This window comes from Theropithecus gelada, chromosome 13 (genome assembly GCF_003255815.1).
Source record: "Theropithecus gelada isolate Dixy chromosome 13, Tgel_1.0, whole genome shotgun sequence".
NCBI lineage: Eukaryota > Metazoa > Chordata > Mammalia > Primates > Cercopithecidae > Theropithecus > Theropithecus gelada.
Genome location: NC_037681.1, coordinates 8112451 through 8130387, shown reverse-complemented (window position 1 = coordinate 8130387; position 17937 = coordinate 8112451). Strand labels below are relative to the sequence as shown.

Below are 17937 nucleotides of genomic sequence, written 5' to 3'. Positions count from 1 at the left end.
GAGAAAATTTGGATTACATTTGTTAGCTTTATTTTAAAATACTTCCAAATGTAAATAAAATATTCTTCAACTCTTTGGTTTCTTTCTTTATTAGTTCTACAACCAACTGACAGGCAAAGGAAAAAAAGACAAGCAAAAGAAAAAAACCTGATAACCTGAGAACTAATTACATTTTTAGGTACTGATCTCTGGCTTTATTACTTATTATTTATCACTACTTATTTAACATTCATTTATTTTTGAGTATCTATTATATCCTAGGCATCGTGCTAGACTCAGACCTTCACGTTGCTCGTGTTCTCATGGTTATAAACTGGTATCACATTGCAGTATACTTATAAATAAGTATTGTAGGCCGGGCACGGTGGCTCACGCATGTAATCCCAGCACTTTGGGAGGCCAAGACAGGTGGATCACGAGGTCAGGAGATCGAGACCATCCTGGCTAACACAGTGAAACCCCGTCTCTACTAAAAATACAAAAAAAATTAGCTGGGCGAGGTGGCAGGCGCCTGTAGTCCCAGCTACTCGGTAGGCTGAGGCAGGAGAATGGCGTGAACCCAGGAGGCGGAGCTTTCAGTGAGCCGAGATCGTGCCACTGCACTCCAGCCTGGGCGACAGAAGGAGACTCCATCTCAAAAAAAAAAAAAAAAAATTTAAAAAAAAGCATTGTAATTTAGATTAATACATAATACCAAAGTTGCATAACATAAATATTTTTGTGAGTTATGTCTATTTTTTTCCTTCCCTCTGCCAGTTTTTGGCAGAAAGATGTGAAAGTAAAGGAGTATGTTAAAGAGAGACAAGAGAATGATCATGTATTTTTTAGATTGTGTGGGGAGTAGATGTTGGAGCAGAAACTGGAGTAAACCCCGTCACTTTGAAAATGAAAGCATTGGGCTGGGAATCTGTACAGATTATAAAATGTAACTTAAGCCTCAGACTCCCCTGGAGTTCCTTTGCCAGCTGTCCTTTTCTGTTTCTGCTTTTGTTTCCCTTTAATCTCTACTTGTTGTGATCCTCCTCCTTGGCAGTGATACATAGGTGCCCTGTTTCTCACCTGATTCTAATTCTTTGGCTTTCCTCAGTTCATTTATGACTGTTACTATTGGACTATGAATCTGATGGCCTGTTGTCTGTTTGGAATCCCGCTTTATCCCTGGAGAGATCACTTTTTCTCATTACAGTCTCATTCTACCACTCTCGTGAGGATTTAAAAAATTCCTAGCTAGATAAACTGTTGCCCATACCCCTCTCTTAGGTTTCTGTAATCCTTAATAATTTTGCTTGTGGTTGCATGCGTGTGTGGTAATTGGGGTGGATATGTGGATTATTAAATATGTGGACCTATTGGTAATTGGATTTATGAGCTAATGTGTACAAACTGAAAAAATTTGGCAGAATGCTTTTTTATGGTTTCTTTGCTAAGAATAGATCAGAGGTCAGCACACTTTTTCTGTTAAGGACTAGATAGTAAGTATTTTGGGCTTTGTAGGCCATGTGGTCTCTCTTTCAGTGACCCAGCTCTGCCATCATAATGCAAAAACAGCCATAGGCAATAAGTGAATGAGTGTGGCTGTGTTCCATAACGACTGTATTTAAGAAAACAAGCAATGGGCATATTTAGTCAGCTCCTGGCCAGATGAATGACATGTACTTTGAAATTGCTGAAGAAAAAGATATGTTATTTCTGTGACTGACTTACACAGTAATTTATGCTAACACTGGATATACATTTTCTAATAATTTAAAAGCATTTCTCGTTAAGTCTAGCCGAACTGAGGAGGCAAGGATTAATGTTCAAGCCTCATCATGGGGAGATAGTCCCAGTGTACACCCCAAGATCTCAGTTGAAAGGAGCAGGGTTGTGCCTTGGGACTGGGTGAATTAGAGGGAGACAGAACTTTCCTAAATTGAAACCTGGCCTTGATTAAGTGCAGTTCCTGATCAGATTAAGGTGCTTACTCCTCAGTTTAAATGCCTAGCAGAGGCAAATATGTCTTTCATTCTATACAAAATAAGCATATCAAAAGACAGAATTGCATAACTCAAAATGAAGAAGAAAACCCCAGAGAATATAAGCGTACTTGCAAGTGATCCACATTTAACAGGCAATGACTTTAAAATAATGATTAATATATTCAAGAAAGTAGAAAAATAGATTGACAGCTTCATTAGAGAATTCCTAGCATAGGTACATTTTTGCCTATATAGTAAGTCTGTGGAAAGGAATTAAATTGAAATTTGAAAACTAAAAAACACATCAGTTGAATTTAAGAATTCCATCGAATGGGGTTTTAAAATTATTTTTAATTGACATAATTGTGCATAATTATGGGGTACAGTGATATTCGATACAGTAATGTGTAATGATCAATCAGAGTAATTAGCAAATCCGTCTACTCAACTTTATCATTTCTTTGTATTGGAAATATTCAAAATCCTCTCTTTTTCTATTAGAAAATATACCATAAATTCTTGATTGTAGTTACCCTGTAGTGCTGTAAAGCTAGAACTTACTCCTCCTATCTAGTTCTTCTTTTTGTTTTGTTTTGTTTTGTTTTGTTTGAGATGAGTCTCACTCTGTTGCCCAGGCAGGAGTGCAGTGACTTGATCTCGGCTCACTGCAACCTCTACCTCCTGGACTCAAGCGATTCTCCTGCCTCAGCCTCCCAAGTATCTGGGATTTCAGGCACCCACCACCACACCCGGCTAATTTTTGTATTTTTAGTAGAGATGGGGTTTCACCATGTTGGCCAGGGTGGTCTCAAATGCCTAGCTTCAAGTGATCCACCTGCTTCTCGGCTTCCCAAAGTGCTTGGATTACAGGCCTGAGCCACTGCACCCGGCCCCCCATCCAGTTCTAATTTTGTGTCTGTTAACCAACTTCTCTCCATTCCTTCCTTTCCACAGCCTTTGCAACCTCTAATAACCAATATTATATTCTGTACTTCTGTGAGATCAACTTGTTTTTTAGCTTCCACATGAGTAAGAACATGTGGTATTTATCGTTCTGTGCTTGACTTATTTCACTTAACGTAAGGTCTTTCAGGCTCATCCATGTTGCAGCAAATAACAAGATTTTGTTCTTTCTCATAGCTGAATAGTATTTCATTGTTTATGTATACACTACATTTTCTTTATAAATTTATCTATTGATGGACACATGGGTTAGCAACTTTCCATACTTTGGCTATTGCACCTACTACTGCAGTAAACATGGGAGTGCAGATATCTCTTCAATATACTGATTTTCTTTCCTGTGAATATATACCCAGAAGTGGTATTGCAGGATCATATGGTAGTTATGATTTTAGTTTTTTGGGGAACCTGAATACTGTTTTTCATAATGGCTGTGCTAATTTATATCCCCACCAACAATGTAAAAGAGTTTTCCTTCTCCACATCATTACCAACGTTTATTACTTTTTGTCTTCTTCATAACCATTCTAACTGGCATGAGATTGATACCTGATCATGGTTTCGATTTGCATTAACCTGATGATTAGTGATACTGAGCATTTTTTCATATACCTGTTGACTATTTGTATGCCTTTGTTTGAGAAATGTCTCTTCAGATTATTTACCCATTTTTTTATTTGGATTTTTTTTTTTTTGCTATTGAGTTCGTTGTATTGTCTGGATTTTCATCCTTGTTGGATGAATAGTTTGCATATATTTTCTCCTATTCTGCAGGTTGTATCATTTTTCTTTTTATTGTTTCCAAACTCAATTGTCTGTTTTTGCTTTTGTTGCTTGTGCTTTTGAGGTCTTATCCATAATATCTTTGCCCAGGCGAGTGTCCTGAACTATTTCCCACTTTTTCCTCTAGTAGTTTCATAGTTTTGGGTCTTATATTTCAAAGTCTTTAATTCATTTTGGGTTGATTTTTGTCTGTGATGAGAGATGGGGTCTAGTTTTATTCTTAGGCATATGGATATCCATTTCCCAGCACCATTTGTTGAGGAGACTGTCATCTCCCTTATTAATGCTCATGGCACCTTTGTAGAAAATCAGTTGGCCATAAATGTGTGGATTTATTTCTGAGTTCTCTATGCTGTTCCATTAGTCTATGTGTCTATTTTTATGCCAGTACTATGCTGTTCTGGTTACTACAATTTTGTAGTGTATTTTGAGTTTAGTGTGATGCCTCTGGGTTTGTTGTTTTCACACAGGATTGCTTTTGCTTATTTGGGTCTTTCGTGATTTCATACACATTTTAGGATTTTTTTCTATTTCTGTGAAGCATGTTGTTGGTATTTTAATAGACATTATGTTGAATCTATAGATGACTTTGGTTATTTTGACAGTATTAATTGTTCCAGTCCATGAATATGGAATATCTTTTCTTTTTGTGTGTGTGATCTTCAATTTCATTCATCAGTGTTTTATAGTTTTCATTGTGGAAATCTTTCACTTCCTTGATTACATTTATTCCCAGGTATTTTATTTTATTTTTGTAGCCATTGTAAACAGGATAGATTTCTTTATTTCTTTTTCAGTTAGTTTGTTGTTAGTGTTTGGAAATGCTACTGATTTTTGTATGTTGATTTTGTGTCCTTCAACTTTACTGAATTTATCAGTTCTAAGAAATTTTTGGTGGAGCCTGTCAGTTTCTTTGCATTGAAGATCATGTCATCTGCAAAGAAGGACAAGTTGACTTATTTCCAATTTGTTTTTTGTTTGTTTTTTTGAGATGGAGTCGCGCTCTGTCGCCCAGGCTGGAGTACAGTGGCACGATATCTGCTCACTGCAACATCCGCCTCCTGAGTTCACACCATTCTCCTGCCTCAGCCTCTTGAGTAGCTGAGATTACAGGCATGCGCCACCACATCTGGCTAATTTTTGTATTTTTAGTAGAGACGGGGTTTTGCTGTGTTGGCCAGGCTGGTCTTGAACTCCTGGCCTCAGGTGATCTGCCTGCCTCAGCCTCCCATATTGCTGGGATTACAGGCATGAGTCACCACACCCAGCCTGTTATTTCCAATTTGGATGTCTTTTATTTCTTTTTCTTACTTAATTACTCTAGCTAGTACTTCTAGTACCATGTTGAACAAGAGTGGTGAGAATGGGCATCCTTGTCTTGTTCTAGTTCTTAGGGGAAAAATTTTCAGCTTTTCCCTGTTCAGTAAGATGTTAATTGTGGGTTTGTTACAGATAGCTTTTAGTGTGTTGAAGTACATTCCTTCTGTACCTAATTTGTTGAGAGTTTTTACTGTGAAGAGATGTTGAATTTTATCATACTTTTTCTGTGTCTATTGAAGTGATCGTAAGGTTTTTATACTTCATTGTTATTCTGTTAAAACGTGATATATCACATTTTTTTATTTGCATATTTGAGCCTTCCTTGTTTCCCTGGGATAAATCTCACTTGGTTATGGTATATTATCTTTTTGGTGTGTTGTTGAATTTGGTTTGCTAATATTTTGTTGAGGATTTTAGCATCTATGTTCATCAGGACTATTGGCCTGGAGTTTTCTTGTTGTGTCTTGGTTTGGTTTTGGTATCAGGGTAATGCTGGCTTTGTACAATGAGTTTGGAAGAATTCTCTACCCTTGAGGTTTTTGGGATAGTCTGAGAAGAATTGGTATTTGTTCTTTAAAAGTTTGAATTCAGCAGTGAAACCATTTAGTGAATTTAAAAGTACAGTTCAGCAGTGAAGCCATTTAGTTTGGGCTTTACTTTGCTGGGAAACTTTTGACCATGATTCAGTCTTGTTACTTGTTATTGGTCTGTTCTAGTTTTCTATTCTTGATTCAGTCTTGGTAGGTTTTATGTGCCTAGGAATTTGTCCATTTCCTCTGGGTTTTCCAGTTTGTTGGCATATAGTTCTTTCATAATGATCTCTGTAGTCTCTAGTGATCCTTGTATTTCTGTGGTACCACTTGTAATGTCTCCTTTTTTGTTTCCGATTTTATCTATTTGGGTCTTTTCTCCTTTTTTCTTTTCTTATTTTTCTTTCTTCTTCTTCCCTTCCTCCCCTCCCCTCCCCCTGCTTTCCTTTTCTCTTTTCTTCCCTTCCTTCTCTTGGTACTATTTCTTCTCTTCCTTTTCTTTCTTTCTCTATGTTTTTTTTTGTTTTGACTGTCTCCATCTGTTTCCCAGGCTGAAGTGCAGTGGCATCACCACGGCTTGCTGTAACCTTAACCTCCAGGACTTAAACCACCCTTCTACCTCAGCCTGCTTAGTAGCTGGGACTGCAGGCATGCGCCACCACCTCTGGTTAATTTTTAAATTTTGTTGTAGAGATGAGGTCTTACTGTGTTGCTGAGGCTGGTGTTGAACTGGGCTCAAGTGATCCTCCTGCCTCACCCTCCCAAAGTGCTGGGATTACAGGTGTGAGCTACTGCACTCAACCTCTTCTTTTTTTCTTAGTCTAGCTCATGGTTTGTTTGTTTTTTTATTTTTTCAAAAAGCTACTTTTCATTTTTTAAGAAAATTATTTTAGATTCAGAGGGTACATGGGCAGCTTTGTTACGTGGATATATTGTCTGACAGTGAGGTCTGGGCTTCTAAAATGTACTCTTCACTGAAATAGTGAACATTGTACCCAATAGGTTAATTTTCCACACCTACCCTTCTCCCCGCTTCCCTTTTGGAGTCCCCAGTATCTGTTATTTCCATGTTTATGTCCGTATGTGTGTACCCGTTGTTTATCTTTGACTTATAAGTGAGAACATACAGTGTTTAATTTTCTGTTTCTAAGTTATTTCACTTAGGATTAATGACCTCCAACTCCATCCATGTTGCTGCAAAAGACATGATTTCATTCTTTTCTATGGCCACATAGTATTCTATTCATGGTGTATATATATCATAAATTTTATTGTAAGATACCATAAGTAACATCATAAAAAAGTAATTGGATACCCAGGAATAAATCTAAAGGGAGATGTGCAAGACATCACTACTGAAAACTACAAAACATTATTAAAAGAAAATAAAACCTAAATAAATTGAAGATATGTTCATGTATAGGAAGACTCAGTATGGTAAATATGTCAGTTCTTCCATACGTATACGTATCAGTATATGCACACACACACACACACACACATAATCCCAGTAATGCAATCCCAGTTATAGCTCATTGTACTGCATACTTAGGATTTTATACTTTTCTTTATATATGTTATAGTTCTAATAACAATTTACTTATTAATAAAAGCATCTTCCACTAAAATATATGTATATGCTTTTAAGACATCTGGTGTCTTGTACATTTTTCATAAGATAAAGTAAATTATCTTACGAATCATTAATATTTTAGGGAAAAGTAGATTGAGAACCCTTAGTATGAAACCAGTTGAAGGTTTAGATTGAAATATCTAACTTTTTCTACCCTTTAGTTGAATGAAGCAAGTGAGGAAAACAGGAAGATGGACATTCAGGCGAAAAGAGTTCAAGCTCGTTTAGATAATTTACAGGTAAGTTGCCTGTTCTTTACAGACATAAGTATATTTTTAGATGATTGCCTTTGAGTTTACTCATTTTGATACAATTGTCCTTTAATTCATGCATATGTACTGTTGCAGAGGAAGTACGAGTTTATGACAATACAGAGATTGAAAGGAAGTTCCCGTGCTGTTCATGAAATGAAAAGTTTAAAACAAGAAAAAGCACCAGTTTCAAAAACTTACAAGGTATGATATGATTGAATATTTCTCCAATGGAAAGCCAGGAAGATTTCTCTTGTGCTTTAATCTTTTCTCTTTGAAAAGAGAAAGGATTCACCATAATACTTTCTTAATAGGGAAATATCTCAAGAATATTTAAAATATACTTTCATTTGCAAAAACAAAACTATTATATTTTGGCAGTGTTTCAGGTACAGTATCATTGACACTTCATTCGTGGCTTTATTGCTTAGTATGTTTTGACGCTCCACAAGCATTTGCTATTTTTCAGTCAAGACTGCAACCCATCCCTGAATGGATTTCCATGTATCTTTTTTTCCCTAAGAATTTGTAAAATTTGAGATATAAATTACATGTGGTAACATAACGCACAAATCCTGTAGCGTAAAGTTTGATTAATTTTGATAAATATTTATGTTGCCTACAACCAAATGTAGAATATTTCCACTGTACTAGAATATAGAACTTTCAACTATCTTAGGAAGTTCTCTCATGTCCTTTCCTGGTCATTCTTTTCTGCCAGAAGTTTTGCAGAAATTAGTTTTGCCTGTGTGAGACATTTGGTCAGTGGAATTGTATTGTGTGTACTTGTTTGTGTAAGGCTTTTGTCAGCATAATTATAAGTGTATCAGTAGTTTGTTCCCTACTATTGCTCAATAGTTTTTCATTGTATTAATGTATCAGAGTTTGTTCCTTCATTCTTCTGTTGATAGACACCTGGGCTTTTTCTAGTTTTTGTCTGCAATAAATAAAGCTGCTACGAATATTGATGTGCAGGGTTTTTATGGATATATGTTTTCATTTGTTTTGGGTATATACCAGGACTACAATCTCTGGGTCATAAACTAGATAAAGGTAGATGTATGTTTTTAAGAAACTGACAGTTTTCCAAATTGGTTGTACTGTTTTATACTCCCATTAACAGTGTATCAAAGTTTTGGTTGCTCCACAACCTTGTCAACATTTGGTGTTTTCAGTTTTGTTCATTTTGACCCTTCCAGTGGGTGTGTAGTAGTATCTTATTATGGGCTTTGATCATTCAGATATTTTGATAAATTTTCTAGTTCTTTATAAATTGAGAAAATTGGAGTAAATTGAAAAGGTACAGATTTTATATTCAGGGACTGAAGATAATTGAAGTTTTCATCCAAAGGGAGTTAGTTTCTATTTGAAAAAAATTGAGAAAGTGAAAAATTGCTCTTCAGAATAATGCACTAATGCTACTATTTATCATTTTGTCTTTATGCATTCTGATTTTGTGGATTGCCATTGACTTAATATTGCCTTTTTATTAATTTGCTTTTATATTTCTCTGTCTTTGAATTTTTTTGTTTTTTTATTTTTTAATTTATTAATATTTTTAATTTTATTTTTTTTTGAGATGGGGGTCGCACTCTATCACCCAGGTTGGAGTGCAGTGGCACAACCTTGGCTCACTGCAGCCTCTGCCTTCTGGGTTCAAGCCTCCTGAAGAAATGGGATTACAGGCACCCACCACCACACCTGGCTATTTTTTGTATTTTTAGTAGAGACAGGGTTTCACCATGTTGGCTAGGCTGGTCTCGATCTCCTGACCTCAGGTGATCCAGCTACCTCTGCCTCCCAAAGTGCTGGGATTATAGGCGTGAGCCACCATGCCTGGCCTGCAGATTAAAAAAATAAATAAATTTAACATAGTTCCCTGCTTAAGGTGGATATGTGTAGTGGTATCTTATTTTAAAAAAATTGAATTAAATTAGAAATGTGTTTTGTAATAATACTTAAAATTAGTCTAATTAAATTTATAAATTACTTTGTTATTTTACTTTTCATTTTGGTAGACTCTCGGAGGACAAGATTTCTAGGGGAAAAAAGTTCATATGTGTATTGAATGATATACTGGAAAGACAAAGTAACAATTTTTGTGAGAATAAAAAGATAGGAAGTTTCATAGTGGAAATTCTTTAGCTCTGGAAACCTTTAATTTTTTTTAGTCTTTTAATTGTGGTAGGTTCATGCTCTTGAGTTAAGGCTAATTTTACTTTTTTTCCATCTTATCAAACTTGGATAAAGAATTTTTATGAAAAGTTTTCTTTTAGTAATAAGGTACAAGTTATTTTAACTTCCTAATTATGATGACTTTTCTTGCCTTCTCTCAGTCATCATTTAACATGTTTTTAATATTAGATGGGGAGGTTTTTGTGTTTGTTTGTTTTTTGTTGTTGTTGTTTTTTCTTTTTTGAGATGGAGTCTTGCTCTTTTTCCCAGACCGGTGTGCAGTGGTGCAGTCTCGGCTCACTGCAGCCTCCACCTCCTGGATTCAAGTGATTCTCCTGCCCCAGCCTTCCAAGTAACTGGGATTACAGGCATGCGCCACCATGCCCAGCTAATTTTTGTATTTTTAGTAAAGACAGGTTTCGCCATGTTGGCCAGGCTGGTCTCGAACTTCTAGGGAACTTCAGGTGATCCACCCACCTCAGCCTCCCAAAGTGCTGGGATTGCAGGCTTGAGCCACAGCACCAGGCAAGTTGGGAAACTTTGATTTTGAATTTCTTTTGTTTGGAGAAGCTCTGTCCTTAACACATTTTAGTGAATTACTTTAGTCAAATTATTCTTTAATATTTACCAAATTTAAGACTTGTCTTTGAAGTTTTATGAAGTTGTGAACTGAATGATTTAATTTTTGACATATAGGTACCACTTAATGGGCAAGTTTATGAACTTTTAACTGTCTTCATGGACTGGATTTCGGATCATCATCTTAGCAAAGTGAAACATGAAGAATCTGGAATGGATGGTAAAAAACCACAACTCAAATTCGCTTCCCAGAGAAATGATATTCAGGAGAAGTGTGTAAAGGTTTGTTTTTTAATTTGAAATATGTGACTCAGAATATATGAAGATTAAAAAAGGGAAAAGCCAGGGCCAGGCACGGTGGCTCATGCCTGTAATCCCAGTACTTTGAGAGTTCAAGGTGGGCCGTTCACCTGAGGTCGGGAGTTCGAGACCAGCCTGGGCAGCATGGTGCAATGGGCAACCCTGTCTCTACTAAAAATACAAAAAATAGGTGGGCATCATGGCACGTGCCTGTAATCTCAGCTACTTGGGAGGCTGAGGCAGGAGAAACGCTTGAATCTGGGAGGTGGAGGTTGCAGTGAGCTGATATTGCACCACTGCACTCCATCCTGGGCAACAGAGCAAGATTGTTTCAAAAGAAAAAAAAAAACGAACAAATTTGAGGGGCTGCCTCTGATGAGGCCCTTCTTTCTGGTCTCCTGCAGAGTCCAGAGGTGATGCAGGGTATCACATGGCTGGGGGCTGAGTGTGCTAGCTAAGGTCTCTCTCCCTTTTATAAAGCCACCAGTCCAATTCCCATGATAATCCATTAATCCATTAACCCTTGGATGAATTAATCCTTTCATGAGGGCATCCCTCATAACTCGGTCACCTTTTTTTTAAAAAGCTTTCGTGTCACCTAGGCTGGAGTGCAGTGGCCCAGTCATTGCTTACTGCAGCCTCCAAACTCCTAGCCTCAAGCAGTCTTCCTGCCTCGTCCCTTTGAGTAGGGACTACAGGTATATACCACTTTGCCCAGCTAATTTTTTTCTTTTTTCCTTTTGAGACGGAGTCTCGCTCTGTCGCCCAGGCTGGAGTGCAGTGGTAGGATCTCAGCTCACTGCAAGCTCCGCCTCCCGGGTTTACGCCATTCTCCTGCCTCAGCCTCCCAAATAGCTGGGACTACAGATGCCCGCCACCTCGCCTGGCTAGTTTTTTTGTATTTTTTAGTAGAGACAGGGTTTCACCGTGTTAGCCAGGATGGTCTCGATCTCCTGACCTCGTGATCCGCCCGTTTCGGCCTCCCAAAGTGCTGGGATTACAGGCTTGAGCCACCACGCCCGGCCTGCCCAGCTAATTTTTTAAAAATTTGTATAGAGATCAGACCTCGCTTCGTTGCACAGGATGATCTTGAACTCCTAGCTTCAAGCATTCCTCCTGCCTTGGCCTCCCAAAATGTTGTCATTACAGATGTGGGCCACTGTGCCCGGACCCAGTCGCTTCTTAAAGGCCCCACTTTTCAATACTGTCATATTGGGAATTAAGTTTCAACATGACTTTTGGAGGAAACAAACGTTCAAACCATAGCACATGGCAAAAGGGAATTAAAGTTGCTAATCAGCTGACCTTAAAATAGGGAGATTATCCAGGATTATGTGAGTGGTCTTAGTAATCACATAAACTCTTTAAACCAGAAGGATTCAGAAGAGTAGGCCAGAGACTCACCCCACTCTTGCTGGCTTTTGAAGATGGAGAAAGAGGGCCATAAGACATGGAATTCAGATAATCTTTATTTATTTATTTTTTTTGAGATGGAGTTTTACTCTGTCGCCAGGCTGTAGTGCAGTGGTGCCATCTTGGCTCACTGCAACCTCTGCCTCCCGGGTTCAAGTGATTCTCCTGCCTCAGTCTCCCAAGTAGCTGGGATTACAGGTGTGCACCACCACACTCAGCTAATTTTTGTATTTTTAGTAGAGACGGGTTTTCACTGTGTCAGCCAGGATAGTCTCAAACTCTTGACCTTGTGATCTGCCCACTTTGGCCTCCCAAAGTCCTGGGATTACTGGTGTGAGCCACCATGCCCGGCCATCAGATATCTTCTAGAAGCTGGGAATTGCCCTCTGCCGACAGTCACAAAGGACATACAAATCTCAGTGCTCTAACTGCAGCAAACTGGATTCTGCATGCAACTTGAATAAGCAAGGAAATGAATCCTCCCTTAGCCTCCGGAAAGGAACACAGCTCTGAATATACATTGATTTTGGCTGGCTGAGACCCGTATTAGACTTCTGAACCTACAAAAGTGTAAAATAATGAATTTGTGTTGTTTAAATGTTAAGTTTGTGGTATTTGTTATGGCAGCAATAGAACACAAATACACCTTTGTTTAGAATTCTGTCTCTTAGTACCTACATCAATTATTTCCCTAAATCTAGCCTTATTTTAGAAGTAACTGCTAATTAGGAAGGCCTGCAGTATTAAAGTTCTGCAGAGAAATTTTATTTGTTAGAACTAGATGAGGGCTGGGCACGGTGTCTCATACCTGTAATCCTTGCCCTTTGGGAGGCTGAAGTCGGAGGATAGCTTGAGCCTAGGAGTTTGAGGTCAGCTTTGGCAACATGGCAGTACCCCATATCTACAAAAAATACAAAAATTAACCAGGCGTGGTGGCACGCGCCTGTAACCCCAGTTCCCTCGGAGGCTGAGGTGGGAAGATCACCCAAACCTGGGGAGGTCGAGGCTGCAGTGAGCTGTGATTGTACCACTGTACTCCAGCCTGGGCAACAGAGTGAGACCCTGTCTGAAGAAAAATAATGGAATCGCGATCTTGTAATACTGTGTTTTTATATTAGTCTAATGACATAAGAGAATAATATTTAGCACACGTATTTCTCAGGATTCATTTTAACATCTCTAAATAAAAGTTGTCTGTTGACATGTTCGGGATTTTCAGTTTCTGTTGAACCTAGATCCTTTTAGTTAAAATATTGTTTTCAACTTAATTACTATATATTCATAAAGGTAGAACCATTTTAAGGTGTATAAATAAACTTTTAAATATAATAATAGAAGAGTAAGTAGTACCAGATTAATTAAATATGTGTGGGCATCACAAGCAGGTATTCACATCTGTTTAGGAAGATGTAAAATTTGTGATTTTAAATAATGTAACCTTATCTTAAAATCTTTTTTTTTTTTGTTATAGGACTCTGTTAACCACTTGGGCAGGCATTATATTTATTCTAAGAATACTAGTATAACTCAAAATATTTTAGCAAAGTAATCTCTTCAGAAATTACCTTTGGAAACTTCTGACAGGGTTTTTTTTGTGTATTTGATCACAGTTATAACTTGTTTAAGGATGGATTTAATATTTAAAAACAACTAAAGCCATTGAGGAGTAAATCTGATATACTGGGTATACCTTATAAGACTGATTTTCTTGTGTGATTCAGTAACATAAGGGTGAGCTATTATCAAAGAAACTGAGATAGAAAAATTCAGTACAACCTGAGGTGGAAGGTAATATGTGTTATAACTAATGATTGTAAAATTTGGCTATAGGACTAACATCATCAATATGTTGGAGTAGGTAGTTTCAGGCCCTATTCCTTCATGGAAACACCAGTTAATTTCAATATAGTGACAAGGACATGTTAGTGAGAATTGTAGAGACCAATTGAGAAGCTGCAGCACTCAGGCTAAAACATTAAAAAGAAGGGACTCCTTCAGAAGGAGTGGAAAAGTTTGTGGCATTTTGCATGTGTGTTCCCCTCCCAGTATAGTGCAGTGCAACCAGGAGGAAATTTCCTATCCCCTGCCTTCTCCCTTGGGACAAAAACGAAATAATGGACTGCGTGTTCAATATTTTGGCTTATCCAAAGTCTGCCGATAGGACCGGTTTGCATCTCATCTCAGAGTGCTGAAGGGAATGGTAGCATATCAGGGAAACCCTCACCCCCAATATTCAATGTGGGTTCTTTTCTATTTCCCTAAGCGTCGGCTGGTCTGACGAAATAAATGGAAAGAGTACAAAAGAGAAATTTTAAAGCTGGGTGTCCAGGGAAGACATCACATGTCGGCAGGTTCCATGATGCTCCCTGAGCCGTAAAACGCTGGCAAGTTTTTATCAGCGATTTTCAAAAGGGGAGGGAGTGCACGAATAAGGGTGTGGGTCACAGAGATCACATGCTTCACAAGGTAATAAAATATCACAAAGCAAATGGAGGCAAGGCTAGATCACAGGACCACAGGACAGGGCGAAATTAAAATTGCTAATGAAGTTTCGGGCATGCATTTTCATTGATAACATCTTATCAGGAGACAGGGTTTGAGAGCAGACAACCAGTCTGAGCAAAATTTATTAGGCGGGAATTTCCTCATCCTAATAAGCCTGGGAGCGCTACAGGAGACCAGGGCTTATTTCATCCCGTCGGCTTCGACTGTAAAAGACAGCTGCCCCCAAAGCGGCCATTTCAGAGGCCTATCCTCAGGGGCGCATTCTCTTTCTCAGGGATGTTCCTGACTGAGAAAAAGACTTTAGCAATATTTCTCCTCTTTGCTTTTGAAAGAAGAGAAATATGGCTCTGTTCTGCCCAGCTCACTGGCAGTCAGAGTTGAAGGTTATCTCCCTTGTTCCCCGAACATTGCTGTTATCCTTTTCTTTTTTCAAGGTGCCCAGATTTCATATTGTTCAAACACACATGCTCTACAAACAATTTGTGCAGTTAACGCAATCATCACAGGGTCCTGAGGCAACATACATCCTCCTCAGCTTACAAAAGAGATTATGGGATTAAGAGATTAAAGACAAGCATAGGAAAACACAAGGGTATTGATTGGGGAAGTGATAGGTGTCACTTCACAATTGTGAAATCGTCACAATTTATGTTCAGAGATTGCAGTAAAGACAGCCATAAGAAATTATAAAAGTATTAATTTGGGGAACTAATAAATATCTATGAAATCTTCACTATGGCTTTATGTTCTGCCATGGCTTCAGCCAGTCCCTCTGTTCAGGGTCCCTCCCTTCCCGCAACAGTAGCATAGTTTGGGAGCTGCAGGAAACAGAAGTGATTGTTGCAGCACATAAGAGCTGCAGAGATCTGCACTTCTGCTGGGAGAGGTCTGAGGGACACAGAGATTAATGGGTTTCTGCGAGGGAACAGCAATAAGTTGCTAGGGAAATTAAGACTGTCAAAAACACACATAGAAGCCCAGAGAAGACAAATGTCTCAGAAAAATTTGGGTGGTCCTAAAACCTCTAACTGGGCTGATTCATGAAAGTGTTTCCCTGTATGAAGCCAGTTGTAAAGACTCAGAAAGGTGTTTGTTTTCTGTTTTTTCAAATGCCCAAATACCCATTAAAAAAGGATCAGAAGGCATACAAAGGAGCAGGGACATTGATCAAGTCAAAGAAGAAAACAAAGCTTCAGAAACTCACCCTAAAGAAATGCAGATCTCTGAACTTTGTGACAGATGACTTAAAAACTGTGACAGATAATTTAAAAACTTAAGAGAACACAAAAAACTAAGCAAAGTCAGGAAAATGATGCAAGAACAAATGACAGTGTAAACTAGAAGATAAAAATTATAAGAAGGAACCAAATAAATTCTGGAGCTGGAGAATACAATATCTGAACTATAAAAGTCAACAGCAGACTTGATTACGCAGAAGACATCAACACATTTGAAGACAGATCATCTAAAATTAAGTCAGAGGCTGGGCACAGTGGCTTACACCTGTAATTTCAGTGCTTTGGGAAGCCAAGGCAGGAGGGTCACTTGAAGCCAGGTGTTCAAGACCAGCCTGGTCAACATAATGAGACCCCGTGTCTACAAAAAGTTCTAACGTAATAATAAAATTATGTTAGAGGAGCAAAGAGAAAAAAATGAAGAAAAGTAACGACAGTCTAAGGGACTTATGGGAGATCATCAAGTGAACCAGTATATGCATAATGTAAGTCTTGGAATGAGAAGAGAGAAGAAGGGGGAGAGAGCTTATTTGTAGAAATAATGGCTGAAAATGTCCCAAACTTGCCCTTTTTTGAGGAAAGGATTGGGCATACAAATTCAGGAAGCTCAAGGAACTCCAGAGAGGACAATTCCAAAGACACCCAACTCTAAGATACATTATAATCAAATTGTCAAAAGTAAAATACAAGGATAATCTTGAAATTGACAAGAGAAAAGCAGCTGGTCTCGTTCAAGGGAGTTCTATAAGAATTTCAGCAGATTTCTCAGCAGAAACCTTGCAGGCCAGCAGGCAGTGGGGTGGTACATTCTAAGTGCAAAAAAAAAAAACTGTTAACCAAGAGTACTATATTCAGCTAAACTGTCCTTAAGACTTTCTCAGATAAATAATAGTTGAAGGAGTTCAGTAACTATTACACCTGCCCTATAAAAAATACTGAAGAGAGTCCTTCAGGTTGAAATGAAAGCACACTACACGGCAACATGAAGCCATATAAAAGTATAACATTCTGTGTTAAAGGCAAATAAATGGACGAATACAGTAAGTAGCCTATATTATTGTAATCTTGACATATAAGTTGATTTTTAATTATTGCATAGAATGTAAAAGACAGAAGTATTTAAAAAAAAAAAAACTAAGTCTATGCTGGGGGTAATACAACATATAAAGATATAATTTGTGGCCTGGTGCGGTGGCTGACGCCTGTAATCCCAGCACTTTGGGAGGCTAAGGTAGGTGGATCACCCGAGGTCAGGAGTTTGAGACCAGCCTGGCCAACATGGTGAAACCCCATCTCCACTAAAAGTACAAAAATTAGGCAGGCATGGTCATACATGCCTGTAATCCCAGCTACTTGGGAGGCTGAAGCAGGAGAATTGCTTGAACCTGGGAGGCGGAGGTTGCAGTGAGCTGATATCGTGCCATTGCACTCCAGCCTGGGCAACAGAGTGAGACTCCATCTCAAAAAAAAAAGAATTGTGACATCAGTAACATGAAGTGGGAATGTGGAGCCATAATGGTGCAGTTAGTGTATTCAGTTGACATTATTGATGTAAAATAGTTATAACTTTAAGATGTTTTATATAACTGATTGCAAAGAAAATACTTATAGAATATACACAGAAGGAAATTAAAAGGGAATCTAAGCGTGTAACACACACACAAATCAGTGAAACCCAAAGGCAGTAAGAGAGGAAAGGAGGGACAAAAAAGCTGCAAGACATGCAGAAAAAATTAACAAAATGGTAATAGTATGTCCTTCCTGGCCTGGCACGGTGCCTCATGCCTGTAATCCCAGCACTTTGGGAGGCTGAGGCGGGTGGATCACCTGAGGTCAGAAGTTCAAGACCAGCCTGGTCAACATGGTGAAACCCCATCTCTACTAAAAATACAAAAATTAGCCGGGTATGGTGGCAGGCACCTGTAATCCCAGCTACTCCGGAGGCTGAGGCAGGAGAATTGCTTGAACCCAGGAGGCAGAGGTTGCAGTAAGCTGAGATCACACCATTGTGCTCCAGCATGGGCAACAAGAGTGAAACTTTGTCTCAAAAAAAAAAAAAAAAAAAAAAGTATATCCTTCCTTTATCAGTAATTACTTTAAATGTAAATGGATGAAATCAAAAAACTAATTAGAGTGGCTGATTGGATTTAAACAGCCAGCACCCAACTGTATGCTGTCTACAAGGGACTCATTTTAGATCTAAAGACACATGTAGGCTGAAAATGAAAGGATGGAAAAAGACAATCCTTGTCAGTGGTCACCAGAAGAGAATAGTAGTAGTAATACTAATAT

At 38.4% G+C, this 17937-nt stretch overlaps 1 protein-coding gene across 11 annotated transcripts in view; it reads left to right on the top strand.

Moving 5' to 3' along the window:
* Nucleotides 1-17937, top strand: part of CCDC138 (coiled-coil domain containing 138) — a 92625-nt gene that overhangs the window by 14590 nt on the left and 60098 nt on the right. For all 11 annotated transcript variants that reach the window (XR_003115260.1, XM_025353837.1, XM_025353834.1 and 8 more), the window contains 3 exons: nucleotides 7349-7426; nucleotides 7535-7642; nucleotides 10310-10474. Coding sequence is in view for 10 of the 11 variants with exons in the window: in XM_025353837.1 (XP_025209622.1) it covers nucleotides 7349-7426; nucleotides 7535-7642; nucleotides 10310-10474 (351 nt within the window). In the remaining variant the exon portion in view is untranslated. The remainder of the gene's footprint in view (nucleotides 1-7348; nucleotides 7427-7534; nucleotides 7643-10309; nucleotides 10475-17937) is intronic.